At 40.0% G+C, this 22,147-nt stretch overlaps 2 protein-coding genes across 2 annotated transcripts in view; both read right to left on the bottom strand.

The window, feature by feature from the left end:
* Positions 1-171: 171 nt before the first annotated feature.
* Positions 172-17,670, bottom strand: LOC117826682 (discoidin domain-containing receptor 2-like). Its single transcript, XM_034702935.1, has 19 exons — positions 17,654-17,670; positions 15,358-15,625; positions 14,506-14,514; positions 13,665-13,755; positions 12,335-12,437; positions 10,747-10,984; positions 9,159-9,306; positions 8,047-8,149; positions 7,721-7,904; positions 6,997-7,237; positions 6,796-6,861; positions 5,127-5,263; positions 3,942-4,152; positions 3,632-3,855; positions 3,224-3,351; positions 2,881-3,099; positions 1,812-2,040; positions 996-1,145; positions 172-618 (listed from the first exon to the last, which is right to left on the bottom strand). The coding sequence occupies exons 1-19, from the start codon at positions 17,668-17,670 to the stop codon at positions 484-486; spliced, it is 2,901 nt and encodes a 966-aa protein (XP_034558826.1). The 3' UTR covers positions 172-483.
* Positions 17,671-18,936: 1,266 nt separating this feature from the next.
* The window catches only part of LOC117827354 (carboxyl-terminal PDZ ligand of neuronal nitric oxide synthase protein-like), a 29,906-nt gene continuing 26,695 nt past the window's right edge, over positions 18,937-22,147 (bottom strand). The window contains exons 9-10 of the mRNA XM_034703919.1: positions 21,501-21,669; positions 18,937-20,764 (exon numbers count right to left, since the gene is read on the bottom strand). Of these exons, the coding sequence (XP_034559810.1) occupies positions 20,232-20,764; positions 21,501-21,669 (702 nt within the window). The 3' untranslated portion in view covers positions 18,937-20,231. The remainder of the gene's footprint in view (positions 20,765-21,500; positions 21,670-22,147) is intronic.

Below are 22,147 nucleotides of genomic sequence, written 5' to 3'. Positions count from 1 at the left end.
GTGAAAACACATATATAATCCAGCAACAGACAACACTCTCATTCTTTCATATTGAAGTTAAAAAGAAAATATGGCAAATATATATTAAAATTCATAAAATATCACATATTTGTTTTGACATTCACTAATAAATGTGCACTAGAAATAGATTTATGTACGAAGCAACTTTAAAAAAAAAAAAAAAAAAAAAAAAATGCTTCTTATAACCGGAGACTGACATTGAGTAGTCAAAAGAGAGACATGACATAGGAAAGAAAAATAATTCAATAAATACTCATATGTGTAAATAGTGCTAACTTGCATATCTATGATTTAAAGCTCTGTTCAAGTTTATACCACCCCTCATATCTTCCCAGTTACAGCATCATTGTGGTAAGTAGGCAAAAAAACTAATGAGAAACATTTCATTGGTTGTTTCAGACTTTCCAGACTGAAGGGAGAAAATGTGGCAGTGCAGGGCAGAGAGAAGATCTGTCCTGTCTGCTACGCTAGACTCTCCGTCAGCTGAGCGTGGATATCATGAAAGCTTGGCCTCTGCTTGGCATTCCTCCTCCAGCAGCTCAGCATCAGATCATTGTAGACTGAGTCAGGACAATAGGGAGGCTTGGGTAGGTACACCTGAGAGGAAAATATCAATGTAGGATCAGAGGAAGCAAAAGTTTACAAATTCTTTGCTCAAGCAGAGGTACAGATAATTGTGGAGAAAGGACTGGTAAAAGTAGCATTAGTGAGTCTACATGCAAAAGAAATGGTAGGGCGATTAAACTAAATGTTTTTCAGACTTCCATTATATGTATAATCCAGAAAATAATGACTAGTAACTTGTCATGACTAATCACTGTGGGATTAATGCTGAAAAGGGCTTTCAGTTGTGTTTTCATTTCGACACATTTTGAAAAAGCAAGGACAGGATTGTTGGAATTTTTCTCACAAAGAAACTAAAACTGAAACCACAAACATGTTATATTGGTCACTTCAACATATGAGCTTCTCACCTGTTTGCCCTGGTCCCTGAAGAACTCTCCTGTGTTTTCAATGACCTGCTCATCAGAGAGCTGTGAGTACGGCTGCTCCTTACACAGAGTCAGGATCTCCCATAGAGTCACACCGAACGCCCACACGTCACTGGCCATGGTGAACTTACCCTAAGATGACACACAGCAGAAATCAAAATATAATCCAACATAAACTCAACTTTACAATTATCAATGTGATCGAGTCTCTTCATTGATCTGTTGTCTTTTCAATGAAGGAGGTTAGTGAGGAAAATTTTGCACAATATGATTGGAAGACACATAAACAGAATATACACTGCTTCTGTAATCATGTGTCCGTACAAACTGCTAAGTTTTGTTGTGCTTTCCCACCTTGTGATAGCCAAAATTGCACAGAAATGTGTATTTTTTTAATTTATATTTTTGGGGAATTTTTGGCATTTATGGATAGGACAGCTGAAGAGAGACAGGAAATGTGGGGAGCAGAGAGTGGGGAAAGACATGGTGTAAATGGTCGTGGCTGGAATTCAACCTGCAACCTCTGCGACGAGGACTATAGCCTCTGTATTTAGGGCGCTTAAACCACCAAGGCCACCAGCTCCCCAAATGTGTCTATTTTTTTTTTATACTAGTTTGCCATTCTCTCATTATATCAAAAAGCCTGAGAGAGTAAACAAAAGCTAAGAGGGGATATATTGAGTCTGAGCGCCAATGCTTGGAATTAGCCCCTCTTTTGCATCAGAATATATAATCTACATAGTTCCTTAAAATAAACACAGATAATCAAGCATCTCCTGAACTCTACACTGCACTTACCAGCAGGATGCTCTCCCACGACATCCAACGAATGGGCAGCACGGCTCGGCCCTGGATCCTGTAGTAATCTCCTCTGTACAGGTTTCTGCTCATGCCGAAGTCAGCGATCTTTATGGTTAAGTTTTTCCCCACAAGACAGTTTCGTGTCGCCAGATCACGGTGGACGAAGTTTAAAGATGATAGGTACTTCATACCTGATGCAATCTGCACAGCCATGCCGATGAGTTTACTGAAAGAGAAGGTGCAGGTGATTATTGTTTCATATAGTGTTTATATTTACAGCCCAAAATATACAAACAAGACGCACATAGTAGGCATATGAATTACAAGTTGCATTAACATCCTGGTGTTTTTCCCGTACTCTAGAAACAAAGTGACCAACTTATATGTTGAAAGTTAACCCCTATTTCTTTGTTTTGTCATTGTTGCACAAAACCTAATTACATACATCTTATTTATCAAAGGTGTTCTTAACTCAACTTAATGAGGACACCACAAAATAAAATATGACCTATGCTTGACTGTGCATTCCCACACAGCTAACACAACCCATTTCCTCCAGCGTTTTTGAATCTGCTGAAAGGAAGTATTCCTGTTCTTCAAAGGAACCCCTCATTGAGTTTTTAAAATGTCTGTAATTTTGATAATCTATGACGAGTTTCTTCAAATCTAGCAAGTACCTTTTTTTCAAATTATGCTCACACTGTAAGATAAATTATTTCTGGAGATGTCATAATTTAGCTCTCTGGATAACAGCATGGAGATTTGAAGCCTGTGGGGAATTATATGTTACACTCTGAAGAAAAAGACATTCACATTTTCACCTAATTTATCCAGGAGTGCAACCAATATCGCCCTGAGCAGGCAAAGAAAAGCAAACACATGAATATTCAGTATGAAAACACAGCATGGGGTCTGCAATGCTGCTTTATTTGATATTCATATCCCTGCAGAATGATTCAATAGAAGGAAGACACAAGCAATATATTAAAATTCAATGCATTGTAACATAATGTTTACTCTGTGTATTATGTCATGATTCTAATCTAATGTGAGTAAATGGGCCTACCTGGCCATACTCTTTCCATCTGTCTCTTCTTGTTCTGCTCTATTTTCATCCGCACACTCTTTACGTCTCAGGCTGCACAGGAACTGGTTCAGATCTCCGTTCTCCATGTACTCAGTGATCATACACAGCGGGTCTGTGTCCACACACACCGCCAGCAGACGCACAATGTTTGGGTCCCTCAGGCGAGACATGATGCGGATCTCTTTCAGGAAGTCGTTCCTGCGGGAGGAAAGACAACTTCAATTTTCCGCTTGATTAACAACTGAATAAAACATTGAGTGGAATTATAACAAGCAGGTGGTGTGCATCATTTAAAAACAAGAATGTAACCAATTTCTTTCACCTTGCATTCTTATTGGCATCTTCCCGGAGTGTTTTCACAGCCACCAGCAGAGGTGACTCAGAGTTTCCCTCTACAGCCAAATCCTCATCCAGAAAGTCCTGCATGCCCTCTGCCTCACACAAGTGTACCTGTTTGGAAAAGTACTTTTCAGTTCATGATGCACTTGGCAATGCTCGGAGCCATCTGTTTAGCTCTGTGTAATATCACTAAGTGAAGCCTATTTGTCAGCATGCACTTGTTCTTTTACCACAAACATCAAAACAGATCTATCACGAAGTTTTCAGGGAAAAAAACCCTCAGAAGTTGCATCAACACAACACTGTTGGAAGGAGTCCAGAAGTGAATGAGTGTATTTCAAGACTACAAAATCATTGCCAGAAAACATTACAGCTACCAAAGTGCACATACTTCTCCAAACTGGCCCTCTCCCAGCTTCTCCTTGAAGGTGAGCTTGTGTCTGGGGAACTCTCTCATGGTGGAATCGGTGCCAGCGAACAGATTCATGTTGACGGCTGTGATGGAGTTTGTGCTGCTGTCTGAGGACTCCTGCAGGCTGATGATGTCTGCCTCAGCATAATGAGGAGCTCCCTCTGAACCACCAGCTGCAGGAGCTTTACGGGAGGAGATTGGCCCTGATGTGGAAATACACAATAATACACTGAATCACAGCAGCTGCAGCTAAAGCCCACTGTGTTTATTTTGCTTTGTAGAATCTTACCAAGATGATCTGTGGACTGAGCAAACTCAGGTAGTTTCCGGATGAGACGTGAAGGTTCCTGGTAGTCGGCGCAGAGAGGAAAGATTCTCTCGTAGGTGGAGTTGGAGGTGGAGCCGCCATCGCTGGTCAGAGATGAGTGAAGGGAGGAGAAGGCCTGAGACTGGACTGCAAGGCGAGCTGTCAGTTCATCATCCAGGATCCGGCGAGATGCCTATTCAAAATTGAAAATGTTAAATTTTAAGATTTGGTGTTTGTTGTGTATGCCAGTAATTGTGGAAGAGCTTTAGTGTAAGGAAATCTGGGAAGAGTGTCCAATTTGTCAAATGGACAGTTAATAAGTTTGGAGGTTCTAAACAGTGGAAAAGAGAGGCTGCCCACACTTAACAAGACATTTGATCTTCATAAAAGCTAGACAGAAAGTAGACAATATAGATGGATTAGAAAAATAGCCCCACCAATCATCAGGATATTTTATGATGCAAAATGTCACCAATTATCTAACAGTGCTTCACATAAAAACACATAAAGTCATTCAGAGTTTTACGTCTGATCTTTCATTTATATCACCAGGGTGCTACAATGCATTCAAAATGTTTCATTTTGGAGAAGTTTCTCTCTATATCATCCTCCTCAGGAGACTTTTTAATACCAATCTTCCATCAGCTGCTGATTACTTTGTGCACCAGTCCATTTCAGATCATAAAGCTCACCTCATAATAGCAAAAAACTCATCAACAAAGTCATTTCAGCTACCGCCTCTTTAATGATATAGGTCTCCTCTGGAGCTGAGGGAAACTTTATCTTCTTATCCATTATACTCTGATGTAAGTTATCTCTACCTTCACACATTCTTTCTCCTATGTATTGAAAACTATGTGAAAAGGTAGAACAATCATGTATTATATGTGTTCTGTGTGGGCTATAGTCATTTATGTGGGTTTATCCTGTGTTGTTTTTCATTTTAGATGTGTGTCTGAACATATCAGCGTATGGTGAACCAATTATTTTTCATTGTACTTTGTATTCTATCATAAAGCTCTACCCAACTACCATCCTATCATCCTCATATGAGAGTAACTTAACTGAACAGAGGATTTGAAAAGGAGTTTTGATATTCACGGTTTATGATAAAGGGAACAAACTACACTCAATACATCTAAACCAACAAAAACCCTCTCTCCTCACCTTCTCCAGCAGCCTTTGCCACACCTGCCTCCACAGTATGATGACTATGATGGTCAAAAGGATGGCGATGATGGCCACCAGGCAGCCAATCAGGATTCTGGTGTTGCTGTCGTCCACTTTATGAGTCGGATCATCTCCTGACCAACCAGACAAATGAAAGTTTGGGCGGATGAGTTTAATCCATCAGATCTTTAAATAGCATGTTTTTTTGTATAATCCCCCTCATCTATTTTGACAGAAAGTACCAGTGCAGAAAGAAACCTCTCAGTGTTTGATCATTCTGTCTCAAAAGCTAACAGCAGGGGGCAGTGTTCAACCAGGAAACAGTTCAGAGTGAAAACCTTTTTATGTATCTGCAGTTATCTAAATCAGGCCTATTCAATGGCTTTATTTCAATCAAATTTAAAATAATTTAAGTATGTGAACAATTAACCTATTTATCTTATAAAAAAGTGTTAGCTGTTTCAATAAACACACTGTTGAATGTAACTCATTTTGCTATTCGGTTAGACTCTTCTTTAAACCCTCCCCTTAAACTGCTGAGGTTAAATAATACAAAATATCTTTACTTAATATTAGACGTCACTTAAGACTGAGCAGAAAAGAAGACCAACATATTTGTATACACAATAATAAAAGATGTCCTTATGAATGAGCTAGTAACTAATTTGTATGTCTTTTCAACATCAAGAGAGGTAACGTCTATTCTAAACCTAATCCTAAATTCTAAATTCTAAACCTTCCTTTAAATTAAGGATTTAAAAAATGATCAAAGAACCTATCATATTTTGTTAAAGGGCCAACGGTTCATCCAATCCTTTTAAACTGATTTTCAATTTTTCTTTATATCCTTTTTTATTTAATTAATTTGATTGTATTGATTTTATATTCTTTTTTTAAGTATTATTTGATTATGTATTTTATTATTTTACCCATCACAGTTGTTTCCTGTCCCTCTGTTCTTTTGTGAAGCACTTTGGGCTGCATGCTTGTATGTCTGAAAGGTGATGTATAAATAAAGTTGAGTTGAGACCTGCGTTTGTTTTTGTTTTTTACCTTGACATGTTTCAACTACAAACCTCTACCTCCCAAAAGTCATGTGATGTTGCTGTGACATTGTCCATCAGCTGATTTATAGAGGTTTGGTCACCCTACCCTAAGCGGAAAAATGACCATGCCCCTTGAAAGTTTTAGGACAGCATCCCAGGTATGTGACAGCATGGCAGGAAGTCTGTAGTGGAAGCATGTTGTGGTAAAAAAAAGATAACACTGGTGTTGTTACAAGAACTGTTAAACGGGGCGCCGTTGGCCTAGCGTGCCCCCCATATACAGATGCCGTAGCCCTCGTTGCAGAGGTCGTGGATTCGATTCCAGCCTCGATCATTTCCTGCATGTCCTCCCTCACTCTCTGCTCCCCACATTTCCTGTCTCCCTTCAGCTGTCCTGTCCATTAAAGGCAAAAATGCCCAAAAATATAACTTAAAAAAAACAAAAAATGAACAGTTAAACAATAATATACAGTGTCAGACCAAATGAACCTATTTGGATAGTTTCGTCTGCTGCCACATTACTTCCAGGCAACCACAAATGAAGCAGCCTGAACTCCCTCTCTTACCTCTTCCTTTGAAGAGGAAGGGGAAAAGGTATCATGACGTATTTAGCTGCTGACCTGGCAGTGTGTTTGTGGGGTGTCCATGTTTGCGAGGAGTTAGAGAATTGTTGTACACTGCTGAGCCTACAAGAGAAAGAAGAGAATACAAAGTCAAAGATGAGACAGCTACAGGTCAGTGAGCATGACGACACTTTAAGAGTTTAAATGTGTGAGAAACAAACAGAAGACTTTATAAAATCAAAGTTTGAGTGAATCCACCTGACTGGAAGGCGACCTCACTGAACAGCAACCACTCATCGCTGAAGTGGAAGCGGCACTTGATTGCATTGGCAGTGCGGTCTCCAAGCGACACAGTGACAAAGCGGGCGCTCTGGCTCACATGGTCTACGGCCGGCCTGAAGGTCACGGGGTCAGCCTCCCAGTCTGATCCCGAGCGGAAGTAACAACCAGCCTGTCTGAACACCCTCACACCTCTGCTGAACATGTTGTTACAGTGAACCTGAGGAGGTGGAGTTTAGATTTAGACAGAGTCACTTGACAAAAATCTGTGGTTTGATTAAGTAATTAATCATCCTGCTAAATCTACAAAAAAAAGTGTGTTTTCCCCTCCTATTCCCTCGACTATGATGTCTAGAAGAGTGATGCAGAAGGGTCAGAATAAAAAGGAAAGGATGATGCAGGAGCAGGTGTAGTGATGACTAATCTGTTTTGCTTTAGTGTGGCTGAGAAATCCTTCATGTCTGGACACAGCACTCACACATCTTGTGATAAATAGCCTCATTATGCAGGGATACTTTGCATCATTTTATACATTTTATGTCTCAATAAAAATCACAGGAGCTACAGGAGATGGATGCTTGCCCTGTTTTTATGCGGCACATCTCACTTTGCAGCAGTGTTACCTCAGCATTTTCTAAATAATTCCCTTCTGTGATATTAAGCTGTTCGGTGCACTACTCTTATGCTCTGACCAGCTATTTACCTTCATGGAGGTGAAGTTTCGGACGTGGTCGAACTCAAAGATCATCTCTACGTAACCTTTAGGGAAGCTCTTGTTGTTCCAGCCCACGTAGTCGTAGCCGGGCCACATGCCGTAGATGTGGCTGTGGAGGAAATCACCCAGACCCCATGTACCGTCTGTCAGCTGGCCCAGGCCTTTTGTTGGTCTAGATGAAAAAAAAGGATGGAGGAAAGACAACATTAGCATAGCAGACACTTCCTTTATTGATTTTAAAAGAGTCCAAACAGGCAAAAATGATTGAAAGAAACGTTATTATGGCCTTTCTGAAAGTAGCTGAAAAATGAGACCTTTCAGCGGATGCTCCATCGTACACAGAGTCATTAAAGTAGACATCCAGGCCTCTGTAGATCATTTGATGTCCCTCTGGAATACTGTAGGACATCAGGCCATCTACAGAGAGCAAAGATCAAAGTCCAGATAAAAGACAGGAAAATACATGGACTAAATTACATACGAAAGGACTCATGGTTTTGAAATGCAAAATATGTGAGGGATTAAGCACAGTGAGCGGGTGTAGTGGATTAAAATGCATCTGTTAAAGTTCCTTCACTAAAACAACCTGCTTACTAAACATCACCCTGCTTGTTACATGAGTACTTACTTAGCAAAATCAATCATTTGACAACAAATGTTGATTTAAAAAGGATTATATCTCTCTTTAATAACTAATGGTTCAATACACTCAGTTTAAGCTGCATCTGTAGCAACAGTGGACTTTGTAGGGTTCTTAAAATGAACTCTCTTAGCTGTTATAACTCACACTAAACTGAACATTTCAACTAATGGTGAGGTAAAACAAGGTGAACAGATCCCTGTGAATCAGCGCCACGCCTCTGTCAGAGTCTGTGACATTTTCTTTTCCATTTATCAGCCCCTTAACACGGCTGGATATCATACTCAGTTCTGTTAAGTGTCTCATGTGCCATCTCCAATTTTGCAGATTTCTCTGCAGTAGCATGCAGTTTTTTAAGGAAAAGCAGAGCATTTTGTAACTGGCCTATCAGAATCAAGTACTTAAGACAGCCATGTAATAACAAAAAGTCTTACAGAGTCTCCAGATCTGGGATTTGATGCATGTGGTATTACATCAGAAGATTAATGAAATAAAAGATGATTCAAATTCCTGAGGTATAAAGCCAAGTCATACACATTTAATTTGCTCTACACCATCTAGGACACTTAAGTAGTATTCTCATAGCATCCTTATTAGATAGTTGAAATCTATGTTAGCTGAATTTAGAAGATTTTAGCCTTGAATCATATCAGGTGAGGGTGATTTCCTGCACTTCAAAAGTCCTATTACCACCAGCAAGTTCCAAAAACTGCATCAAGACTTGGGTTTCAAACAGCATGTGGATGAGAGATACTGCATTCTGTGTAATTTAAAGTAATAACTAACCAAGCCATTCACAGCCGTAGAGCTCCACTCTCATACACACGATCATGGAGTGATCCGTCACAGGCATGAAGCGCACAAACCGGGCTATGATCGGAGGCTCCAGATCCTTCAGCACCACATCATACGCATTCCTGTTCCCCTCGATCACCTGGCAGAGGACATGCAGAAAACACAAAGAAGAATGAGTGAAAGAGTGATAAAAAATCAATCCACATCAATATTCTCCACATTGATGTTTGATTCTTCAAGATAAACTCTGCTTTGCTAAAACTAGGTTGCTGTACTTTGAAATGGATATGAATTCTGCAGCATTTCTTAAGCTGCAACATTTCAACTTTGACAAATCTCTCGAGAAAATGGCATAATTGATCTTCTGCTTGCTCCACTGCATATTTTATCTAACCCATAACATCTGTAACTATCTGCTGTTATCTTTTGATCCCGCACCCTGACATATCTCAGCAGTGGTGAGAGAAGTTTTTTTTCACATCAGATGGTGTGATGATAAAATACATGGCTGTGAAACTCACTCAATCCCCACAGGACCTCGCATCAAAGTGCCAAACTTTACGGCAGAAATAAACATGTTTACAGCTTGATTCCAATAAACAGTTTCCGTGTCTACAGCTCATTTTTCAATCTAAATTCAACTCGGCTGAGGATGAATTTTCATATAACTCGTCCATTTTAATTGTATTTGTGGCTGAAAGTTATGCATCATTTATCATTTGATTGACAGGTGAGTGCTTCTGCCAGCTGTCTGATAGGTGACAGCTCATCAGTGCCACTCAACTTGACATCTCAGCTGTGTTTGTGTTCTTGGTGTCTTTTGGAGCAATACTACATCCTGCTGTGTAGTTCATTGTACTCACAAGCTGCCACAATTCAGTGCTCTGGTTGTTGCAGTGAGCGAGATTCTAGAGTTACTTTGTTTACATGAAAGCGTTAATCAGTAGGTATCACTGTCTGCTTTAAGTGTACATGGCTTGTTAGCTTGTTCAGTGTTTTTTTCTATTTGTCCATGAATAGGAGTAAGGGATGTCGTTGGCTTTTCATGCAGAGAGGGGAGATCATAATGAAGGGGACACAGACTATAAAAGATATGTAAATATAACTCTAAGTGATGTCACCTCATGATTACTGTAGAGGCCTTTGAAAACCCAATGACGGTGGTCACCATAAGGGTTGTATCACTTAGCCTTCAAAAGGAGCCTGATTCTGAGAAAAACAATGTGGTCGACTAGCTCATTCACCTGCTAATAAATAGCCATGAGCATGAACCTGTTGTTGACTGCTCATTCCTCTCCAGCTCTGCACTCTCGGCCAAATATGGTCACTTCCAAAGACTGTAACAACCATGACTCAGGTTTCATAAAGTCCACAAACTAAGGGGTGATGACACTGTGGCTACATCTACTTCTTACTATATAATATAAAAGTCTAACCAAGGCTAACCTTCAGCTCAACACCATACTGCACCTGATCAAACAGCAATGTCATGAAAATGTGCCGACGTAAACTGAATCAAGACTCTGATTATCTTGATAAAATGAAACAACAACACACAGTGATATCTGGGCATGCTTACCTGCCTTCCCTTCCTATCATGCCAGCCCACCCAGTTGCTGCCGTCACGGCTGTACTTGATCCTGTATCTCTGGGCAAACTCTTTACCCATCCCGTCCGCATGGCGACCTTGAGTGCCCACCAGTGTGATGAAGTGCAGTGAGCGCAGGTCCACCTGGAGGTACTCTTTGAGGCCGTCTGGCTCTGACATGATGTCAGGACACCAGGCTCCATCACCGTCTCCGTTATCCAGGTCAAGTCTAAAGAGGAGAGGAAAACATGAGAGAGTTCAGGTAGAGAGGAACAAAGGAAGAATACAAAGTAGCAAAGACGAGATGCAAGAAGGGGAAGGAGGAAGAAGAGTTAGCAAGAGAAGGAAACAAAAAGTGAATGTTTGCATGATCTCCTCTGTACTGATCATATTAAATTTGTATAACATTATCTTAGCTTTGTGTAAATATCTAATGGACAAACAGGAGGGAAATCTTTCAAAATGCCTCCACTAAGCTCTCACATAGGAAACTTTCATAAATGCTGAGCCTCAAACTTCATTCTTGACTGTGATGACAGCAGGTGACCAACAAATCTCACATCAGAGCTTTTTTAGTTGCTGTTTTGAAGCTTTTGGAAGAATCCAATGATCTTTGTCCCCTCATGTAGTTTGCTCAGTTGCCATTAAATTTGAACATCTATAATTTAGCGGCACTACATTTCCCATGAGCACCATCACCCACTGTCATAACATCGTGTCTACATTATAGACTGTACAAAATATGGACGTAGTATCCGTGACATTACCCATTGGTATCACTGGTGCTACAATACATGTCAGGATAATGTAAATATGCACACGGTTGAACTTTTTTTTGTCCTCAAAGAGCAATGAGGCAATCACACACAATGAAATCTTGTTCATGACCATTTTGCTCTTTTACCTGGTTGTAGATTTTCTACATCTAAAAAATTCTTCAACAGAAACCCGCTCCAGTATCAGCCATTGGTAGCCATTAGTGCAAAACATGATGTTAAGAGAAAACTACAAAATGAAAAAAACTCCTCCTGCTTGTTAATTTATTTCTTACTGCCAAACTTTACCAACACAGTTCTAAACATAGACACTACAGGCTGAGTGCTGATTATTGACTCAACTTTTTCCATGGAAAGTCTGACCGAAACACACTGATAATCTCACTGATAATATCACTGTACAGGCTGTGAAGAGGCATCAGTAAATAGTGACACTATCTTAAAGTCAGTTAAAAACTCCTCACAGTGCCTTGAGCGACAACTGAGAAAAGTGCATGTAGATCTTATGGTTTGATTAAAAGCTCCAGAAAAGAGACCAAAATAATCGTTTTGTGAGCAGTTGACACGAACTGTTTGGAACATCAAGTTTCATGTATCATTTTTATTACCAGGCAGTGGTTGCTTTGGAAAATATAGGGACAGAATTCAGCTGGAGTAGCTCTGACATTCGGGTTGGAAAAACTTTACAGGTTATAACTTAACATCTGTTTACCCAGACTTAATCAAGACAGGTTTTTACTGTGTTTTCCAGGGTAAATAAAATTAATTAAGCAAAGTTAAAGGAAAAGTGTCTTGAAACCTGCCTGCCGAATCTTGCAGCCGTTGACTCGGACCACTGACTGGATGCAGAGATGTCTTCGTCCTGAATCTGCCCACCGGTCATACCAAGAGGATACCGACACATTTCTAAAAAACACACAGAGCATCTCTGAGACACACTTTTATATGGTTCATTTTTCTGATTTAGTGTTAGTGTTTTCTCACGTGTAGGTTTTTATCCCTTTCGTGGGTTTGCAGGATGTGAGGGAGAGTAAAGTGGTCAGGTCCCCTCTCCCCCTCCCTCTAAGTCCCCTTTCCTGCAGCCCTGTTGGCCTCAAAGCCAAACAGAGGCATCACTGTGTGGGTGCCAGTCTAAGCAGAGCGAGGCGGGAGTGGCCTCAGAGATGCCTGCTCTTCCTTCTTCATAATTTCTACCAGATCCACGTGAAGGAGATTTTTGAGTTCTGTAGCACTGGCATGTGTGAGGTTACAACCCAATCAATTAAAAATGAACCTGAAAACATCAGAGAGGCTATATGGTAAAGAAACTGTTATGTGTATCTGCAACAGTGCATCTACTTTTGTGTGCTCTAACCATCTCTACCTGGTCATTATTGGACGTCTGTGTTTTATTCACCATCCCACACTGAACGCCTGACATGTGCTTCAGGAGAGCAGCAGAACAAATAAGCCTTTTACTGTGAGGAGGATATTCGAAAGTGAAATGACTGCATGTGTGCGCAAGCGAGCATGTGTGTGAGAGTGTGTGTTACCTACAGCTACACCTACAAATTTTCTAACTTTTTTTTTTTCCATGAATGCCCCCTGCTTGTGAAAGGTCTGCCTGTTCGGAGGATATTTGCTGTCTGACCATTAGGTAAACCACATACACACACACACACACACACACACACACACACACACACACACACACACACACACACACACACACACACACACACACACACACACACACACACACACACACACACTCTATCACACACATACACATACACTACATTCTTACATTCTTGCATTAAAAGCCCACCCACCTAAAATTGCTTCCTTTCCACATCTTGTCAACATTATCCACTGAATAAAATATAAAGACTTTTTTGAAAATGTTACCTGGCATATCCATGTGAACAGCCTCAACATTGTGCCTTTATCAAGCATTTGTGAAATGATGAAGTTACATTAAAATACCATAAAATTCCATTTATCCTTTTTTGTCTGACAGACGTGTGTATGGGACAGGGTGAACCTTTAGTGGGATACCTATGACAACTTCAGTGTACCCTGGTTTACATATTCTACCATTTACTTGATTGAATAAAAAAGGGCATGGATGTAAAAGATAAATAACCAACATACCTGGGTTAACTTGACATCGCACAGCAGCGGCCAGCAGCAAAAAGGAGACATGGTGTAAAATCTGTTGAACCGTCAGAACATTCATCCCTTTCTCCACACACCTGAGAGTTCATGAAAGGTAATAAGTCAAACAAAATATCTCTAAGATACGAAAATCACAAGCCTCAGAGTCACAACTGCTATTTTTTATTAGAATATGTGCATAAAGAGCTTGGTTGCTTGTTCTTAAAGCTGTGTGGAAAGAGTAGTATTTGATACATGTTACCAGAGGTGTGGACTCGAGTCACGTGACTTGAACTCAAGTCAGACTCGAGTCACAATTTTGATGACTTTGGACTCGACTTGACAATAGCATCAAAGACTTGGAACTCGACTTGGACTTTGGCATCAATGACTTGGACCTTGACTCGGACTTTAGTCTGATGACTTGAAAATACTTGAGATTTTGAGCATTAGATGAAATAAAATGACTGTACAATGTCTCCAGAAGTTAATTTGTTTTTGCACCGCTTAGCATTGATTACATCCTGAATGCTATGTCAGCACTCTTTTTCTTTGAGGTTAAGTTCTGTCGCTCGCACTGGTCTTATTTGTGTTTTCTACCTCTTTCAACAAAATGTCAAAAAGAGTCAATGTAAACACCTAATGAAGACCATTTTCTTTTTTTCTGTGACTAAGTCTGGTTTTATTTTATCAAAAGAATAAAACAATTCAAAATACATTCATTGTATTGGTCAAATTCAATAGATTGTTACATTGTTAAAATGGTATTTTATTTGGTAAACAGTGCTTATGACTTGTAAGGACTCGAAAATTTCAAGCCTATGACTTCGAACTTGACTCGACATGTCTTGTCTTTACTTGAGACTTGACTTGGACTTGGGATTAAAGACTTGAGACTTACTTGAGACTTGCAAAACAATTAATTTCTCCCACCTCTGCATGTTACTAAACACAAATGTTAATATCATAGTTGTAACTCTGGCTGTTACAAAAAGTTCTCCAGAGATAAACATCTATTCAACCCTGTCGAGGTTCGTGCCGGTAAAAAGCACACACAGTTCTCTGTGTAACCCAGAGTCTCTCTTCCACAGTAGCTGAATTTTACTATTCTTGGAAAAAGTCATCTGTGGAAGTCTTAGATATGTTTAACTTTAACAAACACTGCAGATATACTCAGCTTGCACCTAAGACTTCTGTTCAGAAACTGTGCCAAGTCTTTCACGTGGTGATTTCACTAAAGATATGCTGGGATGATGCCATTCTCTCCCAATGCTACAGTGGAGAATACAGGCTCGTGGTGAGTAATCTCATTATTTCATAAAAGACCTTTTTATACATATTTAATCTGGAAATCCAGTGTCTGTGATAAATGTTTCACTTCAGAGCCCTCAAGCGTTCACATGACCAACCACTTACTCACCAACTTTGTGAGTAGTAATACTATTCCTGTGTATTTATAAACTGCTTAAACAAGTTAAATACATATAAAGCGCAGATAGCTGCTCCCATTTGACCTTAATGTAAACATGTAGCTATATTTCTTATACTGTAGTCCTTAATGATGTATTTTCCAGTATGATACACACTCTATCTTGAGCCGAGCTGTGCTGGAACAAACTTTCTTCAAAGTCAGTCTCCCCTCTGAGGTCAATAGTCACATATTAAAAACAACAACATGGATTTGACTTACTTTTGCAAGTTCTTCTCTTGATACTATGAAACCATCAGTTTCAGGAAATATTCCACATCTACCGCTGTGAGTTAAGGCATTCAGTACTGAAGGCGCTGACCTCTTCCTCGTGAGGACTTTCTGGGAGTGGAAAAAAAGAGAGCGAGAGCTAGAGGAAGAGAGGGGAAATGAAGGCTGATGTAAGAGTCTTTCTTGCTGGAGGAAAGAAACAGAGAAAATAACACACTTTGGGAGTTTGAGGTGAGGCCCAGAAGTCCCAGAATTCCACCTGATCCACAAATGGTTTCAATTACGGCCCACAGAGGCAGCTGAGTGCAGCGGGGTCTGGCAGCTTCCGCCAAGAGCTACTGAAAAACACAGACTGGACTTCATTTTTCCAGCAGAGGAGAACCTGCTAATTACTGAAGGACACATGATGTATCTGGAAAAAAGAACTGGATGATAAAAGGAGGAGTTACAGCTAGGATTAAAAGGAAAAAAATCAACACAGTAGCTACAGAAGAGGGCAGGCTAATGCTTGTTTACATTATTATGAGTTAACATGTTAACCACAACACCTATGAATAGGTATTTGTATGTTATGCGACAGTGCCTGCTTACTCTCTGTTTCTTCCAACATACAATCTTTGGATAATAATGTTTTACAGTAATAAAAATTCAGAGATTTTCAGTACCATGCCTTCAGCAACCTTAAGGGATGAAATCGACTCAGCATTGAATTTTCCACTCACAGTCCTTAAGAACTGCTGCTGCAGCAGCACAAGATAAAAGTCTTCCTCCAGGATGTTTTGGGTAAAAACAAAGGCTGGTGTGAGAAAAAAGAAACAGAAAAAATGAAAAGTAGGGTGAGTAAAGTATTTTACAACAACTGTATATTCAGAGCCTCTCATGTTTCTCTCCTAAACACATTACTTTGAAGATTGTCTCTCTATCAGAGCCCTGAGTGCCAGCTGCTTATCACAAAAGATACCATCTCGTATTTTGGTGTTGTAAATGAAGTATTTTACATCTCATCTCATGGTCATTTAAAGAAATAGTTTAACACTTTGTTTATTTTAAGAGTTGATCAGTTTCAGTTTCTTCAAAATTAGCTCTTGTGTTCCTAAATTTCTGTTCAATTTAAGCCCTAACCTCCCACAAGATTTTTGGAAGCACTTTAAAGTAAATGAATGAATGAATGAACGACTGATTAATTTCATTTCGATCAGTAGCAGCAGAAATCGTCACAATCACAATCATTACAAGAAAAAATTAAATAGGCCCAATTGTGGAAACCTCCCGTTCCTCTTTCCTGAATACGCTGGGCTGAGCTAACTGTTTGCTGGTTAGCTTTATATTTAGCACACCTAAGTGGTATCAACAACTAGATTTTAAGCATTCAGACACATCTGTTCGATCTTTTAAAATGTCCAATGTTTATGTGAGGCTAAAGCTAACTGTTTGCTAGGTATAGCATCATATTTAGCATACATGAGTTGTATTAGTTGACGGCTGTTGTCCTTCTTCCCTTCTTAGGTTACTCTAGCTTGTTCATGGATTGAACACACACAGGTGATCTCAGTGGTCAGACTTTGTTATATAGCACACCTGGATAGTGAGATTTTATAAACCTACATTCAGACACAACCAGTCTAGTTTTTCAGCCCTGTTTCCTGTTTTTAAATAAGCTAAGATAAAAGATTCTGGATGTCAGCTTTAAAATTAGCACACAGGTGGTATCAGTTTGATTTATTACATTTGGACATCTGGCTTAACTCATCCCTGTTTTCAGTTTTCATGCTAACCTAGCCAACCGCTTGCTGGCTCCAATAAATGCAGAAAGCATCAGAGAGGCATTTATCACCTTACTTACATCTCTAATGAAAAAGAACAGTCATTTCCAAAAATGTAAAAAATGTTCTTCATTGGTTGATTAGAGATGAGTCATTCTGCCACCATTACTCTCTCTGTCACAGTGTATCAGATAATTTAAAAGGAGAGAGACAAACCAGAAGATTGAATCATAATAAATCCTGATGCCTGCTTCGGCTCTCAGGGAGACAGAAAATGGATCACAGACTAACATCTGCTCGAGGTTGGATATCACCTGGACTGAGTTTTGATTGGAATACTGATATTATGAATATGCTTTACTAAACACTAACTCGCTGGCATTGCTTGAATACCACAGGGATCATGATTAAACTATCAGGATTTATACTGTTGGGATTATAAATATTGATGCAAATTTTAATGACAACTCCATCTTTTACTTTAGAGATGTTTCATTGTTGACTGACATGTTTGACTAAATTACCATTCAAAGAGCCTCATCGCAGGTCTGACTAGAAAGACTGAACAAAGGGATAAAGGTTACAGTGACACATTTTTCCTGAATTAATCTTACCCCCACAGTAGTTGAGTGTGTGAGAAGAACGACCTTACAGACCATTTTTCATAACAATAACACAAATGAAAGCAGAGGCCACCTCCTGAAGGCCGCCCACTATCTGTGTCAGCTGCACTCACGGAGCCACAGGGTGTCATCACTGGCTGTAGGCGGATAATGGCTGATATTTTTCATATTTTCCAGCTTATCTGCAGCGTTACAGCATTAAGCTGCTGCAACCCTCTGCACACTCAGTTAGCTTAATGGAAGATGACCCCATTTAATGACCACAGTTGGTGAATTTCTAAGAGCTGCCGCCTTCGCTAAAGACCTTCTGCACGCAAGTCCACATCCCATTTTCTCAGCCAATTATGAATACCGGGACTAATGAGGAAAACATTTTGAAAAGGTCAGCACGGGAGCTGGAGCTGCTTATTGTTTCGTTAGAGACATATTTCTTTTCATAACACCACAAGATTTATTTCAACAATTTGTTACTCACCAAATTAACTGAAAGCATCAAAACACCAGAGGGTGTTTCAGAAAGGGCATGAAGGAGAAACATCTATTCGAGTGCACTTTAACTTTTAGTACACCTATGTTAACAGGCATAACCTTGGAGGAGAATACGGAGACTGACAGGGAAATATGGGTAAAAAGGAACTGCAGACAGATTGTGAGAGCTAAAGGAGAAAGAAGCGGTTGACAGGCTTCAGGAAAAGAGGGAAGGAAGGTTAGCAAGAGAAGAGAGAAGGGAAGAGATTTATCGATTTTGGAAAGAGCTCAAAGACACGTCCCCAATTCAGTGATTCAAAGCGCTGGCCAGCTGTCAGCAAGGTGGAGCCGCTGCGACAGCTGGCTCTGAGAATATGAAGTGAGTCTGGGAGTTTTATGTGCCTCCATCTTAGCCTGCTTTGGACTTTTGGAACAATTCATCTGAAGGGTGGAGAAACAGTGAGCTGTTTGGTGTTGCTGCAGTGTACTGTAGTATCAACAAATAGTACTGTCAGTATCAGAGACATTTTTAATGCAGCATGTATTGCAGCAGCACCTACAAACAGCTCTGATGTGTCACTGATGAACTGCAGCATAAACAGGATAAAGAATAGCATGACACAATCTTGTCTGTATTTTGTGCAACGTTTGAAAGTTTAAATCAAAAATGTTTTGAAAAGAAAAAAGATGAAAAAGAGAGATACACATGCCACATGTAATTATTGGTTACTTATTGTAACAAGCACAGTCAAGTTTTATTTCTCACACTTCAAAATATGTGTTAGCATATCCAGACTTCATAGACCTTCATTAAAAAACAGCATAATGAAAATGTCCATGCTGAATGTGTCACAAGTCCATAAACAAAGACATTACCACAGTGTAACAAGCTCAGTGAGAGGTGATGGCACCAAGTCAGCTACAACAATCATCAAACTGACACACACAGTATGCAAAACAAATACTAACAGACAGCAGAGATTAGACAGAGCCTAAAACACCAGACTGTTTAAACTATCAGACAACCCAAGACCAGAAAAGAAGCGGAGCTGTGTCACATTCATAAAAGTACACCTTCTTTTTTGGAAATGAGTCAAAATAACAGGAAATACATTTCTTTTCTTCTGAAATGCAGTTAGTAAATCCAGTGACTGTGAGGAAAATAAATGTTGATCAAGGAGCAGCTGATTTGATGTTTGAAATTTTGCTCCAAACTAAAACTTTTGTAAATGACTGAATACCTGCAAAACTAGAGATATTCCCATCACACTTTGTGTTTATTCTAATAAGCAAAACTTAGCATGGTAACACAGTCAGGAGTTGAAAGGTAGTGAACAGGGGAAACATTACACAAGCATGCTGTTAACATGGTGGCCTTTGTATTTGGCTCGGCATTAAAGAACTTTTAGAACTGCAGACTATTTAGTATTTAAGTCAGATTTAAATCTTTATGGTAAAAAACTTGATTTTTGAGGACTAAAAAAGTGGCTTTTTTGACAGTAATAAAATAATTTGTGATTTGAATTTTGCTGTCCAGCATGTCAGTCTGAAGATGTGATGAGAATTTCTGAGCAAACTTCTTCTAATTAAGTTTGTTTTCAAAGTTATGATTCAGGATGTAACCAAGTTTACTTAAACATGAGGCTCAAATTGATCAATTATACATCAACTTTAGTTCAGCTTTACATTCAGCTATACGTTCCTCTGTTGTTTTTAAATTTAACCCAAGGTTACTATGTTTAACCCATTATACATTTTTTCTGTGTATATGAAGTAAAAAATCTAAACTTCAAAGAGAAACTCAAAACGTAACTCCTCGCTACCTAACAGTAGCAATGCACACTCAGTCTGCACACTTAGTATCAACCACTAAATATTAATGCCTGCAGGTGACGCAGTGAGCTGTTTTCACAGCATATGACCTCTGTGTGATTTAGTCCCATGAGTTTCACCTTGTCTCATCTGGATGGTGCATAAATTCAGTCCTGCATGTGTTGCTTTGATTGCATCACTACACAGCCATCTCGTCCCCTAAGCAGTCCGGCAGACTGTCTGCATTCAGCACGTTAAAGAGTCGAGCTGCACCGTCAGCCCCAACGCCCTCCTCCTGACCCCAGCTGTCCCGGTCATCACTCTCATCTGTATTTGACTCGTACTCTGATCCAATCCCCGACTCCCTGAACCGCAGCAGCTCCAGAGCTCCCAGGACCTGCTCCCCCAGCGGCAAGCTCTCATCTGGGGCTCCGTCGCTGGGAGTCTCCTCCGTGTCCTGGCCCTGCTCCTGGCCGTCCGCCCCCCGAGAGGAGAAGCGGAAGCACTCCAACCGAACCCCACTGCTGCTTAATCCCAGAGGGCTGGCAGCAGTGTCCACAGTGCCCGGAGAGCAGGGCCCAGAGAGGCTAGAGGCCCAGGCACTGTCACTAATCTGGAGCATGGACTGAGCTGCTAAAGCACCAGAAGATGAAGAATAGGTGAGGGTGTTACTGGCTACACCTGGAGGTTTGGCACGGAAAGTGATCTCCAGAAGACTGTCCTGTGAGCCCACTAAGATAAGAGACAAAATATCAAAAGAAGGATGTATCAGATTCAATTGCTAGTTATCACCTTTTACTTAAAAACAGAGAGACAAACCATGAGAAAAGGGGACTGAGCAGAGCCAAGGAAATTCAACAGAGTTGGGTGAGGTCTGTGCTGACAGGATTTGATAATTTATGACTATATGGCAGCATATTGCCACTGGCTAAAAGCAGAGAGGGGGAGCAGAGTGCAGAACTGAAAACCCTTCGAGGGCTGCCATAGAATAATTGATTGTGTGCCAGAAATGAATATGAAAAGGAGCCATAATCACAGAGAGGAATCAAGAAGAAAGAGATGATTAGCAGATAAGAAAACACTGAAAAGGATGTCAAACCGAATACAAAGCACCTCGTATCTACAAAAGAAAGCTAAAGGGTGCATTTGGACAGGTGTGCAAAAGTGAATAACAAAAGACTCCAACAGTTTCCAAAAATATTGAGTTAATTTTTTAAGGAATTTTAAAAATGATTCCTGTAAGATTTTCCCACAAGTGTCTGCAACTTTACAACCAACGTTTCTAAAGATTTATTTTCCTTTTTCCAAGGAATGTTTCCAAAAAATTCAAGAGTGTTCCTGAAATGATTCACCAAGTTTCCCAATGCAAGTTTTGGAAACCTTCCAACCAATTTTTTGTTTTTACAAAAGTTCACAAAAACTTCCAACCAGGTTTAAAATTGCCAATGAAAAGTTGTCTGACACTTACTGGATGTTGGCTGTCCAGCAGCTTTGAGCTCCAGCTCCTGGATCTGTTTGACCAGCAGGGAAATGTGCTGCAGTAGGTCTGTGTTCTGTTGCAGCAGCCTCTGAACTCTGGCCTGGGCTTCAGTCCTCGCACAAACCTCCACTGAGAGCTGTTCCTGGAGTACATGAACCTGAATAGATCAACACACACACACAGACACATCTTAGAGAGCACACACACAGATTCAGTCAGACATCAGCTTGAAAGATACAGACCGAAAACTCCCTTATATTTCATCTTAATGACCACCGTAGACATCGTCATTTGATAAATCACCTTAGGGGAGGCAAACTGTTAATTGAACTGCAGAGAATCTCAAGTACAGATTTTATGATGCATCAGCATTATGAATCAGCCTCTATCAATGAGATCAGCCAGGATGGGCTGGAAGCTCTAAAACTAAAAAGAACTCTACTTCAAATCATCAAAGGTCCTGGAGCCTCGCCTCAGGCATATTTTATCTAATGAAAAACTTTCCAGAAGTGGATGTTAAAGTTTATAGGAATGAAAGAAGTGAGAATTTAATAAGCCCAAATACCTTGCCACATCTTATCTAACACATTGCTGGCTGAAAATGAGAAAAACAAATTATAATTATCATCCTCCAT

This window comes from Notolabrus celidotus, chromosome 15 (genome assembly GCF_009762535.1).
Source record: "Notolabrus celidotus isolate fNotCel1 chromosome 15, fNotCel1.pri, whole genome shotgun sequence".
NCBI lineage: Eukaryota > Metazoa > Chordata > Actinopteri > Labriformes > Labridae > Notolabrus > Notolabrus celidotus.
The sequence above is the reverse complement of the archived record's forward strand: the minus strand, read 5'-3'. Positions and strand labels throughout refer to the sequence as shown.

What these genes read in the sequence shown, in the direction of transcription:
- LOC117826682 (XM_034702935.1), bottom strand. An exon ending in GAAACTTCACCTCCATGAAG is followed by an intron (nt 7,238 to 7,720) that starts GTAAATAGCTGG and finishes CCACCTCCTCAG; the next exon opens with GTTCACTGTAACAACATGTT. An exon ending in GGCAAAGGCTGCTGGAGAAG is followed by an intron (nt 4,153 to 5,126) that starts GTGAGGAGAGAG and finishes AATTTTGAATAG; the next exon opens with GCATCTCGCCGGATCCTGGA.